The following is a 15,456-nucleotide window of genomic DNA, read 5'->3' as shown; positions in this document are numbered from 1 at the left end:
TATAATTTGGTAGCAACCCTGTTTTCTGGGGCATCAAAATCACAAGTCCTAATAATACTAGCCAAGACATCAGAGATGCATTAACTTGCTTATCTTCCAATCTGTGAAATACCTGTCAGAAATGCCCTTCTGATCACTGGGCAAACAAAGCAGTCTGCATGAAAGAGAATAAATAGACAAAATCACATAAGATAAATTCACAAATTACAAGAAATCAGTAAGATATCTAATTACCATATATTTTGGTGTATAAGGCTACTTTTTAACCCAAGAAAATCTTCTCAAAAGTCAGGGGTCATCTTATACATGGGAATCGTCCTATACGCTGGAGTAACCTTATGTAGTCTTACAAAGCGGGTTCTGAAACTTCCAATCCGGATTGGAGAATCTGTGGTTGCTGCATATGGTGGGGGGAGCTCAAAAATGGCAGTGGCCACATCCCTGCCGTATGCAGCAACTGTATGAAAGCATTAAGGGCGATGCTGTACAAGTACGGTTGAAGAAAATCCATTCATCAGAATTTGTGGACTTAATGCAGTCCCGATGGTGAGGTCAAGGGGTGCCTCACCAGGAAGGTGTAAGTGAAGGGTGGAGCAAGCCGCAGGTGTCTGGGGCGCCTGGGGTATGGAAAAAAGAGATAGAGTAGCCCTGGGCCCATAAAAGCACACCTCTTTTACCTGTCTGGCCTGCCCTTGTATCCTATTGCAGTACCTCTTCCTCTGCCTCTTAGATTTCGCTCCTGAAGACTGCAGTGAACCGGTGCAGGTGCGCATGTGCAAGATCTGAGAGGCAGAGAAGGAGGTACAGTAATAGGAAAATTACCATATTGAAATCAAATCTGATGCTTTTGAGATGTTTATTTGGTGTGCGTTGTAAAAGGGGTAGTCTTATACGGCGAGTATATCCCAAACTCTATATTTTAACTGGAAAAGTTGGGGGTCGTCTTCTATGCCCAGTAGTCTTATATGCCGGAATATACGGTACATATTTATATATAACTGTTTAGAGAAGTGAAACTGGAGTTACAGACTGCACAAGGCTTTACTTTCCTTACTGACTTAATATAACATTGTCGGATCCATCATCAGCCCAAGGCACAGACAGCTTCATTGGTTTGAAGAATATTTATTCACTTAGACTTAATATAACCATTATGACCCCTTCTAGATACAGCCTTACAATAAGGAGATATGATCTGGTAAACTCCCATTAGTGTTAGTTACCGCAATATGTTATATGTGGAATTGCCTTTGAAAATGCACCGAGCTTTAGCTAATCAAAAATAGAAGTGTCAGACTATTAGTGTAAACTGATTAAATGGTCACATTATATTTTGCTTTACCGCCTGCACTGTCTATCAATCTCTTTCTGGGCCCATTCATAATGCTGGTTTTAATCTTAAAACTTCTGAGTGAGATGAAGCCAGGCAACTGGCAGAGTAGCTCTTTACATGTTTACCCAGACTCTAAAGTCACTAACTGTGACACTCTTCTGGGTACATTCCATTTAACAAATGAGCTAAGTAAGATAGCTGAGAGGTATCACTTTCTCTATGGCAGTGGTTCTCAACCTGTGGGTCCCCAGATGTTTTGACCTTCTACTCCCAGAAATCCTAACAGCTGGTAAACTAGCTGGAATTTCTGGAAGTTGTAGGCCAAAAAACCTGGGGACCCACAGGTTGAGAACCATTGATCTATGGGATCAAGATAGATAAAGGTGGCACTTCATCTATGGGATAAGAGCCGCTGATGGCACAATGGGTTAAACCCTCATGCCAGCAGGACTGAAGACCAAAAGGCTGCAAGTTCGAATCCGGGGAGAGCGCAGATGAGCTCCCTCTGTCAGCTCCAGCTCCCCATGTGGGGACATGAGAGAAGCCTCCCACAAGGATGGTAAAATATCAAAATATCCGGGCGTCCCCTGGGCAACATCCTTGCAGACGTCCAATTATCTCACACCAGAAGCGATTTGCGGTTTCTCAAGTCGCTCCTGACATGGAAAAAAAATCAACGGGATACCCTTCCAAGGTCTGCCTACATTATAGGTTGTTGTTTGTTTGTTTGTTTGTTTGGGGGGGGGGTTACATAAAGTTTTTAAATAACTGGGTTGGTGTAGGTTTTTCCGGGCTATATGGCTATGTTCTAGAGGCATTTTCTCCTGACATTTCACCTGCATCTATGGCAAGCATCCTCAGAGGTAGTGAGGTCTGTTGGAACTAGGAAAATGGGTTTATATATCTGTGGAATGACCAGGGTGGGACAAAGGACTTTTGTCTGCTGGAGCTAGGTGTGAATGTTTCAACTGACCACCTTTTAAATAACTAGTTTTAATTATTATACATCCTTGTCCTATTTCATCCTTTTTGGTTTTATTACCTACTTTCTTACCTAGTTCTTAATTTATATTTGACTTGTTCTGTTCCTAGCTTGCATTTTGTTTTTAAATTGTATTTTAATAAACAGCACAGGGAAATTGGTTGTTAGTATTCATTGATTAATTTCATTTATTTGTTTGCATTTATCAATGATTAGGGAAGTGGAGAAAAGTACAGTCACACATCATTCAAGCTATACACAAACACTGGTAATTTCATATATTGCAGTTCTGGTTACAAACAGAAGCATTGGTTGCATGAATGACAGGAGAAAGCAAAAGGCATTTCAAATTAATATTGGGAATCCAGTTATTTATGGTAGATATATATACACACACACACACACACACACACACACTCAGCTGGAGACCCCTCCCCCCAGCACCAACCGCCGCTCTGGGCCAGAGTGAAGGGGAGGGCAGGAGACAGTTCCACCTTGTCTAGTGTGCTTTTCTAAAAATATAATATAATATAACATATTGTATATAAATATAATATTTATAATATTATAATGTAGTGCAATATAATAATAATAATAATAATAATAATAATAATATGATACTGTAATTATATATTTATATTACATGTAATATTACTAATAATATTACAATATAATTGGTATGGTACAATATAGCAATATTTAGTGCTGATGTTGTACTATCCTAATAATATAGTGTATTATATATTTATATGTACCTTGTAAGCCGCTCTGAGTCTCCTTTGGGGTGAGAAGGGCAGCATATAAATGTCGTAAATAAATAAATATTCTTAGCAACATCTGTAACCCAAAACAGGTCACAAACTTCAATGAATTATTTTCAGAAGAACACTTCCAGGCAAATTTATATGTCACCCAAATAAGATGGCTAGAAATTAAAGAATCACGTTGCAGTACTCTTACCTGTCTCTTCTCAGGATAGAGCTATTATTGGAAAACGTACATGCAGATGTAAAAGGTCGCTGACAAGAGGGACTTGACTGCACATCAGACATCAACAAAGTGGGATCAGGGCTTGTTGGATGGTCAGATACAGCAACAGTGTGGTTGAGGCCTTCCATATAATCCTGAGGGTCTGCAGAAATGAAACAACTTATCTTATAAAGTCCTTAAAACTCAATTCAAAGTAAGATGTACTGGATGTTTAAAAAATGCTGGACCCCATTCCAAAGCAATATATTTCATGTTGGCAACATGTTAAATTTACACAGAAGTTACAAATGGCTTAACAAGTTATCAAGTTTTACTAATCAAAACATAGTCGAAATGTACACAGCAACACAATTATGGTTTTAGTCTTGCTGAATTGCAGAACACAAAACGTCTTATGTTGCAGGGTCATTATCTTGCAAATGACTGAGGCTAGGTGCTGTTTGTGTGCTGGGAGAGGCATCTAGCAGTAATGACTTAGGACTTTAAGATCATCTGGGGAGGCCCTGCTCTTGATCCCGCTTGCGTCGCAATTACATTTGGCAGGGGCGAGGGACAGGGCCTTCTCAGTGGTGGCCCCTCGGCTATGGGACATTAGATCGGCCCCTCCCTTTTAATGTTTGGGGGAAAAGACTTGGTTGTTTGAGCAAGCATTTGAAAATGCAGTGTAACAGACATAGGAAATTGGGACTACTGGATGACAAGACTGGACAAAGTTTTTAACTAGGAGATGTAAATGCTATGTTTTATTAATTTTGTTATGTGTCTATATGATATGATTGTGTTTTAAAATGTTTTTATGGTGTGGGCATTGAATTGCTGCTTTTGTAAACTGTTCTGAGTTGCCTGCGGGCTGAGAAGGACGGTATACAACTATCTATATAAATAAAAATGTAATGTTTGTTTGTGGTATTCACAGAACTCAAAAACCACTGGGCGAATTGACACCAAATTTGGACACAAGACACCTAACAACCCAATGTATGTCCTTCACTAAAAAAAAAATGATTTTGTCACTTGGGAGTTGTAGTTGCTGGGATTTATAGTTCACCTACAATCAAAGAGCATTCTGAACTCCACCGACAATGGAATTGAACTACACTTGGCACAAAGGACTCCCATGATCAACAGAAAACACCAGAAGGGTTTGGTGAGCATTGACTTTGAGTTTGGGAATTGTAGTTCACCTACATCCAGAGAGCACTGTGGACTCAAACAATGATGGATCTGGACCAAATTTGGCACGAATATTCCATATACCCAAATATCAAAACAGATGGAGTTTGGGGGAAATAGACCTTGACATTTGGGAGTTGTAGTTGCTGGGATTTACAGTTCACCTACAATCAAAGACCATTCTGAACCCCACCAATGACAGAATTGGGGCAAACTTCCCACACAGAACCTTGATGACCAGTAGAAAATACTCAAGGCCATCCAGTCCAACTCCCTTCACTAGGGCAAGAAAACGTAATCAAAGCCCTCCTGACAAAGAGCCATCCAGCCATGGATATAGATATATATGATTCACACACAGAGAGATATAGTATCATAGATTTGAAAGGGACCCCTAAAGAAGGACAATGATATGTGGCATGTTCCAGAGAAGGCAAACCAGACAATCTCCATATCAACACTGGCAAAGCAACAGCAAGAAATACTGTTTACCCACAAGCATCAAGAAATTACATATATTAGAAACCAACACTTTCTCATTACTTTATTTTCCAGATCACGAAACTGGGCCACAGCAACGCGTGGCAGGGGACAGCTAGTAGTAAATAAAATAAAGAAATAATTTAAAATCCTTTCAAGCACTAATTATTTCATTTATGGTTGCAGAGATATAGCAATATCAAATCAGGTCCCTCCTTTTGAAACACCCTCCATGCACACTATTCCTTCAACTTGTTCAAATACAGTTTGCACAAGATCTATTTGCACACTCTTGAACACACAGAGCCTTTGTACATGTAAATTGTTGCCTCTTAGCTACTGCAGTTTGCTAAATATGTAGCATATATAAGAACACTCATTGAAGGCATAGATGAAAAGGTCAGGATTCAATCCCTTTAGCGTAGGCAGATATTTAGTTGTAGAGCTATGTTGAAGTTTTATGCCAATGTTTTTCTGACACTTTTGTATCCAAATACAAATTCCCATACAACTCTCTGTCCTTTGAATTTTCCAAACTTCTCCTCTTATAAAACTTAATATACCATATTTCACCGCATACGACTATTATGTGAGGATTTTTTTTGCAGCTACAGAACTTCCCTCAGCTGGCAGATGAGGGAACTCTGTAGCTGGAAAGCTGTCCACACCTGGCAACAGTTGTTGTTGTTGTTGTTGATGATGATGATAATAATAATAATAATAATAATTTATTTATATTCTGCTTTATCTCCCCAAAGGGACTCAGGGGAGCTTCAATGGAAACTTGACCTGCTCACACACCTGCCCCTTAGCTGGGAAGCCCGGAAGCTCCAAGGGGCAGGAACATGGGCACCGAGTTCAACTATTATGGGAAGAATAATAAAAGACCAAAAACCGGGACCCCAAAAAGGGGTGTGTGATTATTATGCAATGGCAACTATTATGCGATGAAATACAGTACTTAGGAAAACTGTCTGATATTTCAGTTTTACCATTAACACAATGTGTGTCTAGAACTCTTGGGGGGAACTTTCTGCTCTGATTAATTTATCAAAAAGAGTCTAATTATATTAATTATACCAAGTAGAGTCTACTGTTTTAAATAGAAGTGTCTTTAAGGAGGCAAACTTCTGGGAAAACAGCAGTTGATCTGCATACTTTCCTCCCTCATACTTTGTTAATGTTGCCTAGGAATCAATGAATTCTTTCTACATCAGTTTCTTTAAAAACAGTCTCTGGCTAAATGTCTTGCATCCAAGCAGTTGTTAGTTCAAGAAGGTAATCTGGCTTTATTCCTAAGGGAATTTCCTAAAGGCAATTTAGAAAATAAATTTTCATACACCAGCCTCTATTTTTCCTGATTCTCTAACTTGTTTTTAAATCACATTCTGCGAAGCGTTTTACTTTTCCTTATACTTTAAGTTCAGCTCCTGCTGTTTTATTGCCTTTGTTCATTTGTACAGTGAGTATTTTCAGTTCCTCAATTATTAGTCTTAATTATCCAGTAACATCAGTCTGGAATTCTTGACTTACCCTATCTACTTGTGTATAAGTCTACACATTTTAGTCAAAAATCAAGCCAAAAAACATGGGTTGGCTTATCTGTAGGTCAATTAAGTACTCAAGTCATATCAAAAAAGGAACTATGGGCAGTTGAATTTATATGTAAGTTGGAATAGGTATATTTTTAAGTGTAACACCAGCCAATATATACACCAGGGGTCCTCAAACTAAGGCCCGGGGTCCAAATACGGCCCTCCAAGGTCATTTACCCGGCCCTCGCTCAGGGTCAACCTAAGTCTGAAACGATTTGAAAGCACATAACAACAACAACCGTATCTCATAAACCAAAAGCAGGCCCACACTTCCCATTAAAATACTAATAAGTTTATATTTGTTAAAATTGTTCTTCATTTTAAGTGTTTTTTGCACTACAAATAAGATATGTGCAGTGTGCACAGGAATTCATTCATTTTTTTCAAATTATAATTGGCCCTCCAAGAATTTGAGGGACTGTGACCTGGCCCTCTGTTTAAAAAGTTTGAGGACCCCTGATATACTCACACACATGGACATCGCACACACACATATAAAACTTTGTATAGCATAAGGAAGGGTTAATACCCTTGCAGTGTTTGTTTTGCTGACTGTGCCCCTGCCACACACACAGACTACCACACATCAATGAAGAAAGTGCTAACCAGTAAGCAATTGGATTTGTTGACCTCTTCAGAGGAAGAGGGAAAAAATGGAAGCAGAAACAGAGTCCGCCATAGAGACATTACAGAAGTTTGCCGAGGTTTTTCAAATTTCACAGACATTAAAGGACAACATTATGAAATATGACCCTTGGCTGAAACGCAACATACGACTGGGTTATCTTCTTAGGCTGGGGAATATGTGGGACTACTGTGAGATGGGCCACTGCCAGAGAGGTTACACCAAAGAGACATCACTCCTTCAGCTACTTTGGGAGTGACAGCATGGCAAGGGCTTGTCCTTGAATCTGCTTCACAGAAAAACTGTTTTTACATACATTGCCCTGTAAAAATAAACAGATGAAATATTCTGGGGAAAGAGTTCATAATAGAGTGTTTGTCATCCCCAAACTATCTCTCTTTCCAAATAATCTACACATCCATGGCAATGGATTCCTTGTGTTATATATGTTGTTGCTAAAAGTGAATGGTAAAACCCCTGTTTTTGGGGATTTGATCCTAGATAAACATGTGGAGCTGACATATATTACAAGGATATGATGATTGAATGAGATGTGTGTGATAAGCTTTGCGCATTAGAATTCTTTATACATCAACAGACAATATCAGGGGTGGGGAGGGGAAGTTGCAATGATCGGAAATTCCAACTGGTCCAACGGGCGGCGGCCAGGTTGTTAACCGGTGCTCCTTACAGAGAGGTCAACCCTGTTTAAGGAGCTCCATTGGCTGCCATTCATTTTCCGGTCCGCCTACCTGCGTGACCGCATCTCCGTATATGAACCCACACAATCTCTCCGATCATCTGGAGGCCCTGCTCACAATCCCACCTGCGTTGCAAGCGCGGTTGGTGAGGACGAGGGACAGGGCCTTCTCTGTGGTAGCCCCCCGACTCTGGAACTCTCTCCCCAAGGACATCAGACAAGCCCCAACATTGGCAGTCTTTAGGAAGAGCTTGAAGACGTGGCTGTTCCAGTGTGCCTTTCCAGAATAGGAAACTCCTAGCATCATGTCCCAAATGCACTTTACTAGAGATTTAAGATTGTCTGCACACCGCACCTACCTCTAATAACCTATGCATTTCACCTGTCATGTCCAGCACTTTTTAAATCATTACATTTGGCCCGGCCTTAGTTTTAAATGCGTCGTGGTGTTATTGTTCTAATGTTTATTGTTATTGCTTTAATGTTTATTGTTTTGCTTTATGAGTTTTATTGTTGTATTGTTATGCTATTTTTATTTAGGGCCTTGGTCTTTTGTAAGCCGCACCAAGTCCTTCAGGAGATGTTAGCAGGGCATAAATAAAGATAATAATAATAATAATAATAATAATAATAATAATAATAATAATAATGCAACAATATCTCTCTCAGTCTGCAGGGTCTGAATGTGTTTATTTGAATGTTGGCATATCTCCCACATATTTGCTCAACAATCCTTCTTCCTGAATTACTTGGGGCAGGTGGGATCAGAGTCCCCATGACTTGTGATGTTGAGAGTTTTCATGCTGAGGCTATTCTGCTGGGCATGGTTTTAAGATTTCATCTCTGCCATGACAATCATGGGTCTGTCCCAAATGGTATCTGGCCCCACTCATGCTGCTAGGCACACTCGGTTCCTTGTTTTCTGTATGCTATGATGGTGATTTGGGAGTGGAGGAACTTTCTACTCTTCCATTGTTATGAACAGATCACTTTTTGATCAGCTTTAGACTCACAGCTTCTGTAAAAAGCAGAGGACTCATTAAGATGGTCCATCTCAGGAGTTTAATGGTTCAGAACGGATTCCCAATGGCTATTGTGGAGTTTCCTGCTGCCATGGCAATCCTGTTCAAGCCCTGATAGATCTCAGGAATGAGTTAATGACAAGACATGACCGCTCCAAAATATTTCTTCCCATGGAGTGGAGCTAAACCAGACTCCTGGTTTTCTAAGGAGCTAGCAACAACGAAATGAGTGAGATTAACAATACCGGCAGAAAACTCAATGTGAGTCCAACAAAAAACTCTAGCTGAAGTCTACTTTATTGTGTTGGCAATAAGAAAAAAAGGCAGCTATCATTGCATCTTCACAATACTGTTCAATAGAACTGTTTTGAAGGATCTGTAATAATCTGTTATAATCTGGGACAAAGGAATTTAAACCATCTAACAGTCTACTGCAAAGAATCACAACTTTGCAAAGAAAATAGCTTGGATTTGTTCTGACTTGGATGCTTCAGTTGACACAAGCCTGGGGAATGTAACCCTGTCATCTGCATGTCCAGTGTTGATGAATACTTTTCAATTTGTGCTGCCCAAGGCTGTAGACATGATCCTTAGACAGGCAAGAGCCACCACATATGTACTAGCATTGGTGGGCTTTTATTCCAAGATCTGCATTGGGAGGGGGAGTTGGTTCTGCTGGACCTCTCAGTTGGTTCTGACACGTACAATTACCAACGTTATCTTTCTGGATTGCCATGCTGTGATGGACCCTGGAAGTACGCTTTAACAGAGGTGTTCTCATTCCTGTTCAGTTCCTTGGCCAACCAACTGTGGACCCCTCGTACACTTTTGGCACATTCCCTATGCTATTTAATACCTACACTAGCGGTCCCCTGCCACGTGTTGCTGTGACCCAGTCTGGTGATCTGGAAAATAAAGTAATGAGAAACTGTTGGTTTCTAATATATGCAATGTCTTGTGGGTAAACAGTATTTCTTGCTGTTTCTTTGCCAGTGCCAGTGTTGATGTGGAGATTGTCTGGTTTGCCTGCTCTGGAACATGCAACATATCATTGTCCTTCTTTAGGGGTCCCTTTCAAATCTTTGATACTGCATCTGTCATATACATATATGTGGGTGAATGGCTGGATGTCCCTTTGTCAAGAGGGCTTTGATTATGTTTTCTTGCCCTGTTGAAGGGAGTTGGACTGGATGGCCTTAAGGCAGCATTTCTCAACCTGGGAAGTCAAGACCCCGGGGGTGGGGTCGCCAGGGGGTGTCAGAAGGGTCACCAAAGACCACCAGAAAACCCAGAAAACACAGAATTTTCTGTTGATCATGCGAGTTCTGTGTGAGATGTCTGGCCCAATTCCATCGTTGGTGGGGTTCGGAATGCTCTTTGATTGTAGGTGAACTATACATCCTAGTAACTACAACTCCCAAATGTCAAGGTCTATTTCCTCCAATCTCCATCTGTGTTCACATTTGTGCATATTGAGTATTCCTGTCAAGTTTGAGTCCACAGTGCTCTCTAGATGTACGTGAACTACAACTCCAAAACCCAAGGTCAATGCCCACCAAACCCTTCTAGTGTTTTCTGTTGGTCAGGGGAGTCCTGTGTGCCAAGTTTGTTCAATTCCATCATTGGTGGAGTTCAGACTACTTTCTGATTATAGGTGAACTATAAATCCCAGCAACTGCAACTCACAAATGACAAAATCATAATTTTTGAGTGATGGTCACTCCTTGTGTTGTGAGAAGTTTTGTTGCCAAATTTGGTGTGATTTTGTTCATTGGTTCTTTTGTTTTTAAGATACTCATTATGCACAGAGCCTTTTTATATATATAGATGAAACTACTGGGAAAGATTGTCCAAACTTTTGGTCAGGTAGCACCAGCATTCTGATGATATTCAGCTCTATTACTCATTTCCACCCAATTTCAAAGGAATCTGTTTCTGTGCTAGACCATTGGCTGGCATCTGAACAAACTGAATACAAGACAGGCGTTTCTGGTCAATTGAAATAGAGATTCAACCTGTGTTAAGTAGGGTTACACTCCCCCTGTACATGCAAGTTCACAATTCAATCATGGAATCATAAAACATCAAAATTGGAAGAGACTACAAGGGACATCCAGCCCAACTTAAGAACACACAGTCAATACACTTCCATCAGATGCCCATCCAGCTTCTTCTTAAAAACCTCCAGGAAATGAGACTCTCCCACACTTTGAGGCAACATGTGGAAGAGTTCTTACTGTCAGAAAAATGTTCCAAATGCTTAGTTGGAATCTCTTTTCCTAGAACAGCAGAAAATAAATTTGTCCCCTACTCAATGTGACATTGTTTCAAATATTTAAACGGGGCTTTCATGTCTCCTCTCAACCTTCTCTTCTCCAAGCTAAACATACACAGCTCCACATAGGTCTTGGTTTCCCAACCTTTGACCATTTTCGTCATCCTTCTCTGGGCACATTCCAGTTTCTCCATAGTCTTCTTGAATTGTGGTGCCCAGAATGGGACACAGTATTATAGGTGAGGTCTGACTATTGTAGAATACAGTGGTATTATTATTTCCATCTAGACACTCTTACTGATTTAACCTAGTATCACATTGGCTTTTTTAGCTGCCACATTACAGTGTTGACTCATATTCAGCTTGTGGTCTACTAAGACTCCTATATCCCTGTCACGTGTACTGTTTTCAAACCAGATATCACTCAGTCTATATTTGTGCATTTTATTTTTATTGCCTAAGTATAGTATCATACATTTCTCCTTGTTGACATTCATTTTGTTAGCTTTGGCCCAGCATTCTAATCTGGTAAAGTCATTTTGGATCCTGAGCCTGCCCTCTGGATATAAGCTATCTCCCAATTTGATAAGCATGCATTTTATTCCAACATCAAAGTCAATGATGTTTATTCCAACATCAAAGTCATTGATAAAGATGTTGAACAGATCCCTGTGGCACTCCACTGGCCACTTGTCTTCAGAATACAGAGGAATGATTGGTAAGCACCCTTTGGCTCGTAGAGCAATTCACAATGCTAGGTTCTTTGTGGGAATACCATGGAGGCCCTTGTTGAAGGCCTTATGTATTCTTGGATTCAAGCATGAGTCTGGAGACCCAAGTTTCAGTGCTGACCAGCTGTACATTTGCATGGTTGAAGCCAGTATACCAACTACATTTCTTTCTGAGGAGATTGGACCTGACTATAGTAACACCTGCCTTAGTTACATCCAGTTTTAATTGCTGTAATATGTAGAGCCGTCTTTGAAAACTTCCCCAAAACTTCAATGGGTCCAAAGACCTGCAGCCAAACTGGACCTGGGACTGACCACAGAGAGAACACAACTTTCTTGTTCAAGCGCTGCACTGGCTGCACAATTCAAAATGATGGTTACCTACAACTCCCTATACATAAAGTCCGCTGAAAGATTACATTTCCCTTTATGGACCCATTATAGATCTAAGGCCTTTGCTGTTGCTCCCAGACTTTAGAACGTACTCCCAAGGAGGTCTGGGGGGCTCCTCCCTTCTTCCACTAACAAGTTAAAGCATTCTTATGTCATCAGACTTCTAGAAACTGAGATTGTCTTTTAATGGTGTGTTGTGCTGTTTTATGGTTTTTCTATGGTCTTTCAATGAATTGTACTGTTATAATTTCACAAATGGTAAATTGTATTTTAAATATTTTTATTTATTGCTTTATTGAAATTTTGTATATATTTTAAAATGCATTGTTTTAAAATTTTAGTTAAAATCAAGTCTTATTATATGGTGAAAGGCAAAATAGAAATGAAAATCAGCATCATCACAGCACATCATTTATCCGTAACTGATTACTGTAAACCACCGCCTCCTCCTGAGAAAAATGTATAATATCACAAAGGACTACCATCTCACCCACCTCATAAGAAACCTGCTACCAAACAGGAGCTTTTTGTTGAGTTCCAGGGCCAGAGAAGCAGATGGCGGGAAAAGAAGAACAGCCTGCCTCAGGGGAGCGTGCTTGCTCCATCCATGTTCAACATCTACACAAATGACCAGCCACTGCCAGAATGGACAAGAGTTTCATCTATGCTGATGATTGCGCCATCACCGCTCAAGCAGGGAGCTTTGAGATGGTTGAACAGAAGCTCTCCAAAGCTCTAGGTGCTCTTACTGCCTATTACAGGGAAAACCAGTTGATCCCTAATCCATCTAAAACACAGACATGTGCTTTTCACCTTAAGAACAGACAAGCATCCCGAGCTCTGAGGATTACCTGGGAAGGAATCCCACTGGAGCATTGCAGCACACCCAAATACCTGGGAGTCACTCTGGACCGTGCTTTGCCTGAATATCAAGCAAAAGGTGGGTGCTAGAAACAATATCATATGAAAGCTGACTGGCACAACCTGGGGATCACAACCAGACACAGTGAAATCATCTGCCCTTGCGCTATGCTACTCTGCTGCTAAGTATGCATGCCCAGTATGGAACACATATCACCACGCTAAAACAGTGGATGAGGCTCTTAATGAGACATGCCGCATTATCACGGGGTGTCTGCGCCCTACACCACTGGAGAAACTACACTGTCTAGCCGGTATTGCATCACCTGATATCCGCCGGGAAGTAGCAACTAATAGTGAAAGGACCAAGGCAGTGACATCTCCAGCTCATCCCTTGTTGGGGTATCAGCCAGCATGTCAACGACTTAAATCAAGAAATGGTTTTTTAAGATCTACAGAGACACTCGCTGGAACACCCCAGCAAGCGGGAGTCCAAAAGTGGCAGGCTCAAACCCAGAACCTCAATCAATGGCTGATACCAAATGAGAGACTCCCCCCTGGGGACACAGAAAACTGAATGACTTGGAAGGCGCTGAACAGACAGCACTCTGGCACCACGAGATGTAGAGCCAATCTTAAGAAATGGGGCTACAAAGTGGAATCCACGACATGCGAGTGTGGAGAAGAGAAAACCACTGACCACCTGCTGCAATGCAACTTGAGCCCTGCCACATGCACAATGGAGGACCTTCTTGCGGCAACACCAGAGGCACTCCAAGTGGCCAGATACTGGTCAAAGGACATTTAATCAACCACCAAGCTTACAAACTTTGTGTTTTGTCTGTCTGTCTGTCTGTTTGTTTGTTTTGTTAAAAATGTAATACAAATGTCTGGTTGCTCCTGACACGATAAATAAATAAACTGATTATTGTCTCTGGCACTACTGTTTTTTAGCTTCATGTATTTAAGTACTTAATGGCAACCACATGGGAAATGTTAAAATTGAAACTGCTCTGAGTTTCTGCATGAGAGACTTTATTATTCGCTATTCTTGCAATATAAAAATATATGCTTGACACATATATACAATACAGGTTCTGCTTTGCTTGTTTACATTAAAAGATATAATGTAGACCCAAGAACACTGATGGTAGAGCTGTTGTTTTCTTTTTTTTGAGAGAGAGAGATCTGCAAAGTACAGGGAGCGATCAGGTTATGAACAAGATAGATTCTGTAGATTTGTTCTTAAATTGAATTTGTATGTAAGTCAGAACAGGCACATTTTAAAATGTAACTCCATAGAAAGATAGAAAGAATAGGAAAGTGTTAATGCCCCTATGAAGTGTATTTTGTGTTCTGTTACTCTATTCAGAAGATTTCACCTCGCTTTCTGCCCCTGTGAAAATAGGATTTTGAAAAATTTGGCTTGTTGTTGAAACAAGGATTGGTGAAAAAGCTTCAATTGAGACACATTTTCTTGTAATAACTCTTACAGGAGTGATATTTCCTTCCTGTTGTCTCACTTCCATTCTTAATTATGAGTCATATGTAAGTCGTATGTAACTCGGAAACTGCCTATACGTCCTATCTATCTATCTATCTATCTATCTATCTATCTATCTATCTATCTATCTATCTCTATATATATAAAGTTAGGTGAAGAGAAAACTCTTTGACTTATTACAAGTATAAGATACCTGATGAATGCAACATTTTTCATTTTAAAGAGTCCAACTGATTTCAAGTAATTCACATATTTCTTTTTTCTTTTACTTACTTGGACACAGCCTCTACCGAGAGTGAACTGAAGCAACGAGATATGCAAATCTTAGCAGTTTTTTAAAAAGTATTGTTAATTCCCTGCTTCTGATTTAAAAGAGGCCCTGCTGCCATAGGAATGCAGTTGGCTGCCAAGACACCTTCCCAAAATACCAGGCCACACTGGAATGTCAAAAGGGCACGAGTCCCCATTGATTTTTATTACAAGGGGGCTGTCCAAACATATGCCAACTGGCAGGAGATAAACAAAGGTTTCTGCTTTCCATACGTAGAAGTATGGTTCTACATATGGTTCTACCAGGGCAAATGCTAAACAAAACAAAGAAGAATGCCATTTATGCCATGAATGGGGATATTTACATATCAAACAAAACAATTCAGTCAAGTACAAGGCACTTTACATACTCATCCTGACTTATATTAGTAAGGACCCTTCCACACTGCCTCTTTATCCCAGGATTGGATCTGCTTATCCCAGGTTATTTGGCAGTGGGGACTCATATATTCCAGTTTAAAG

At 40.3% G+C, this 15,456-nt stretch overlaps 1 protein-coding gene across 1 annotated transcript in view; it reads right to left on the bottom strand.

Annotated features, from left to right (window-relative positions):
• Window positions 1-15,456, bottom strand: part of TNS3 (tensin 3) — a 42,553-nt gene that overhangs the window by 23,566 nt on the left and 3,531 nt on the right. Inside the window, exon 2 of the mRNA XM_060781537.2 lies at window positions 3,276-3,447. Coding sequence (XP_060637520.2) covers window positions 3,276-3,447 — 172 coding nt within the window. The remainder of the gene's footprint in view (window positions 1-3,275; window positions 3,448-15,456) is intronic.

This window comes from Anolis sagrei, chromosome 6 (assembly GCF_037176765.1).
Source record: "Anolis sagrei isolate rAnoSag1 chromosome 6, rAnoSag1.mat, whole genome shotgun sequence".
NCBI lineage: Eukaryota > Metazoa > Chordata > Lepidosauria > Squamata > Dactyloidae > Anolis > Anolis sagrei.
Note: the sequence above shows the minus strand (reverse complement) of the source record. Positions and strands in the feature narration are given on the sequence as shown.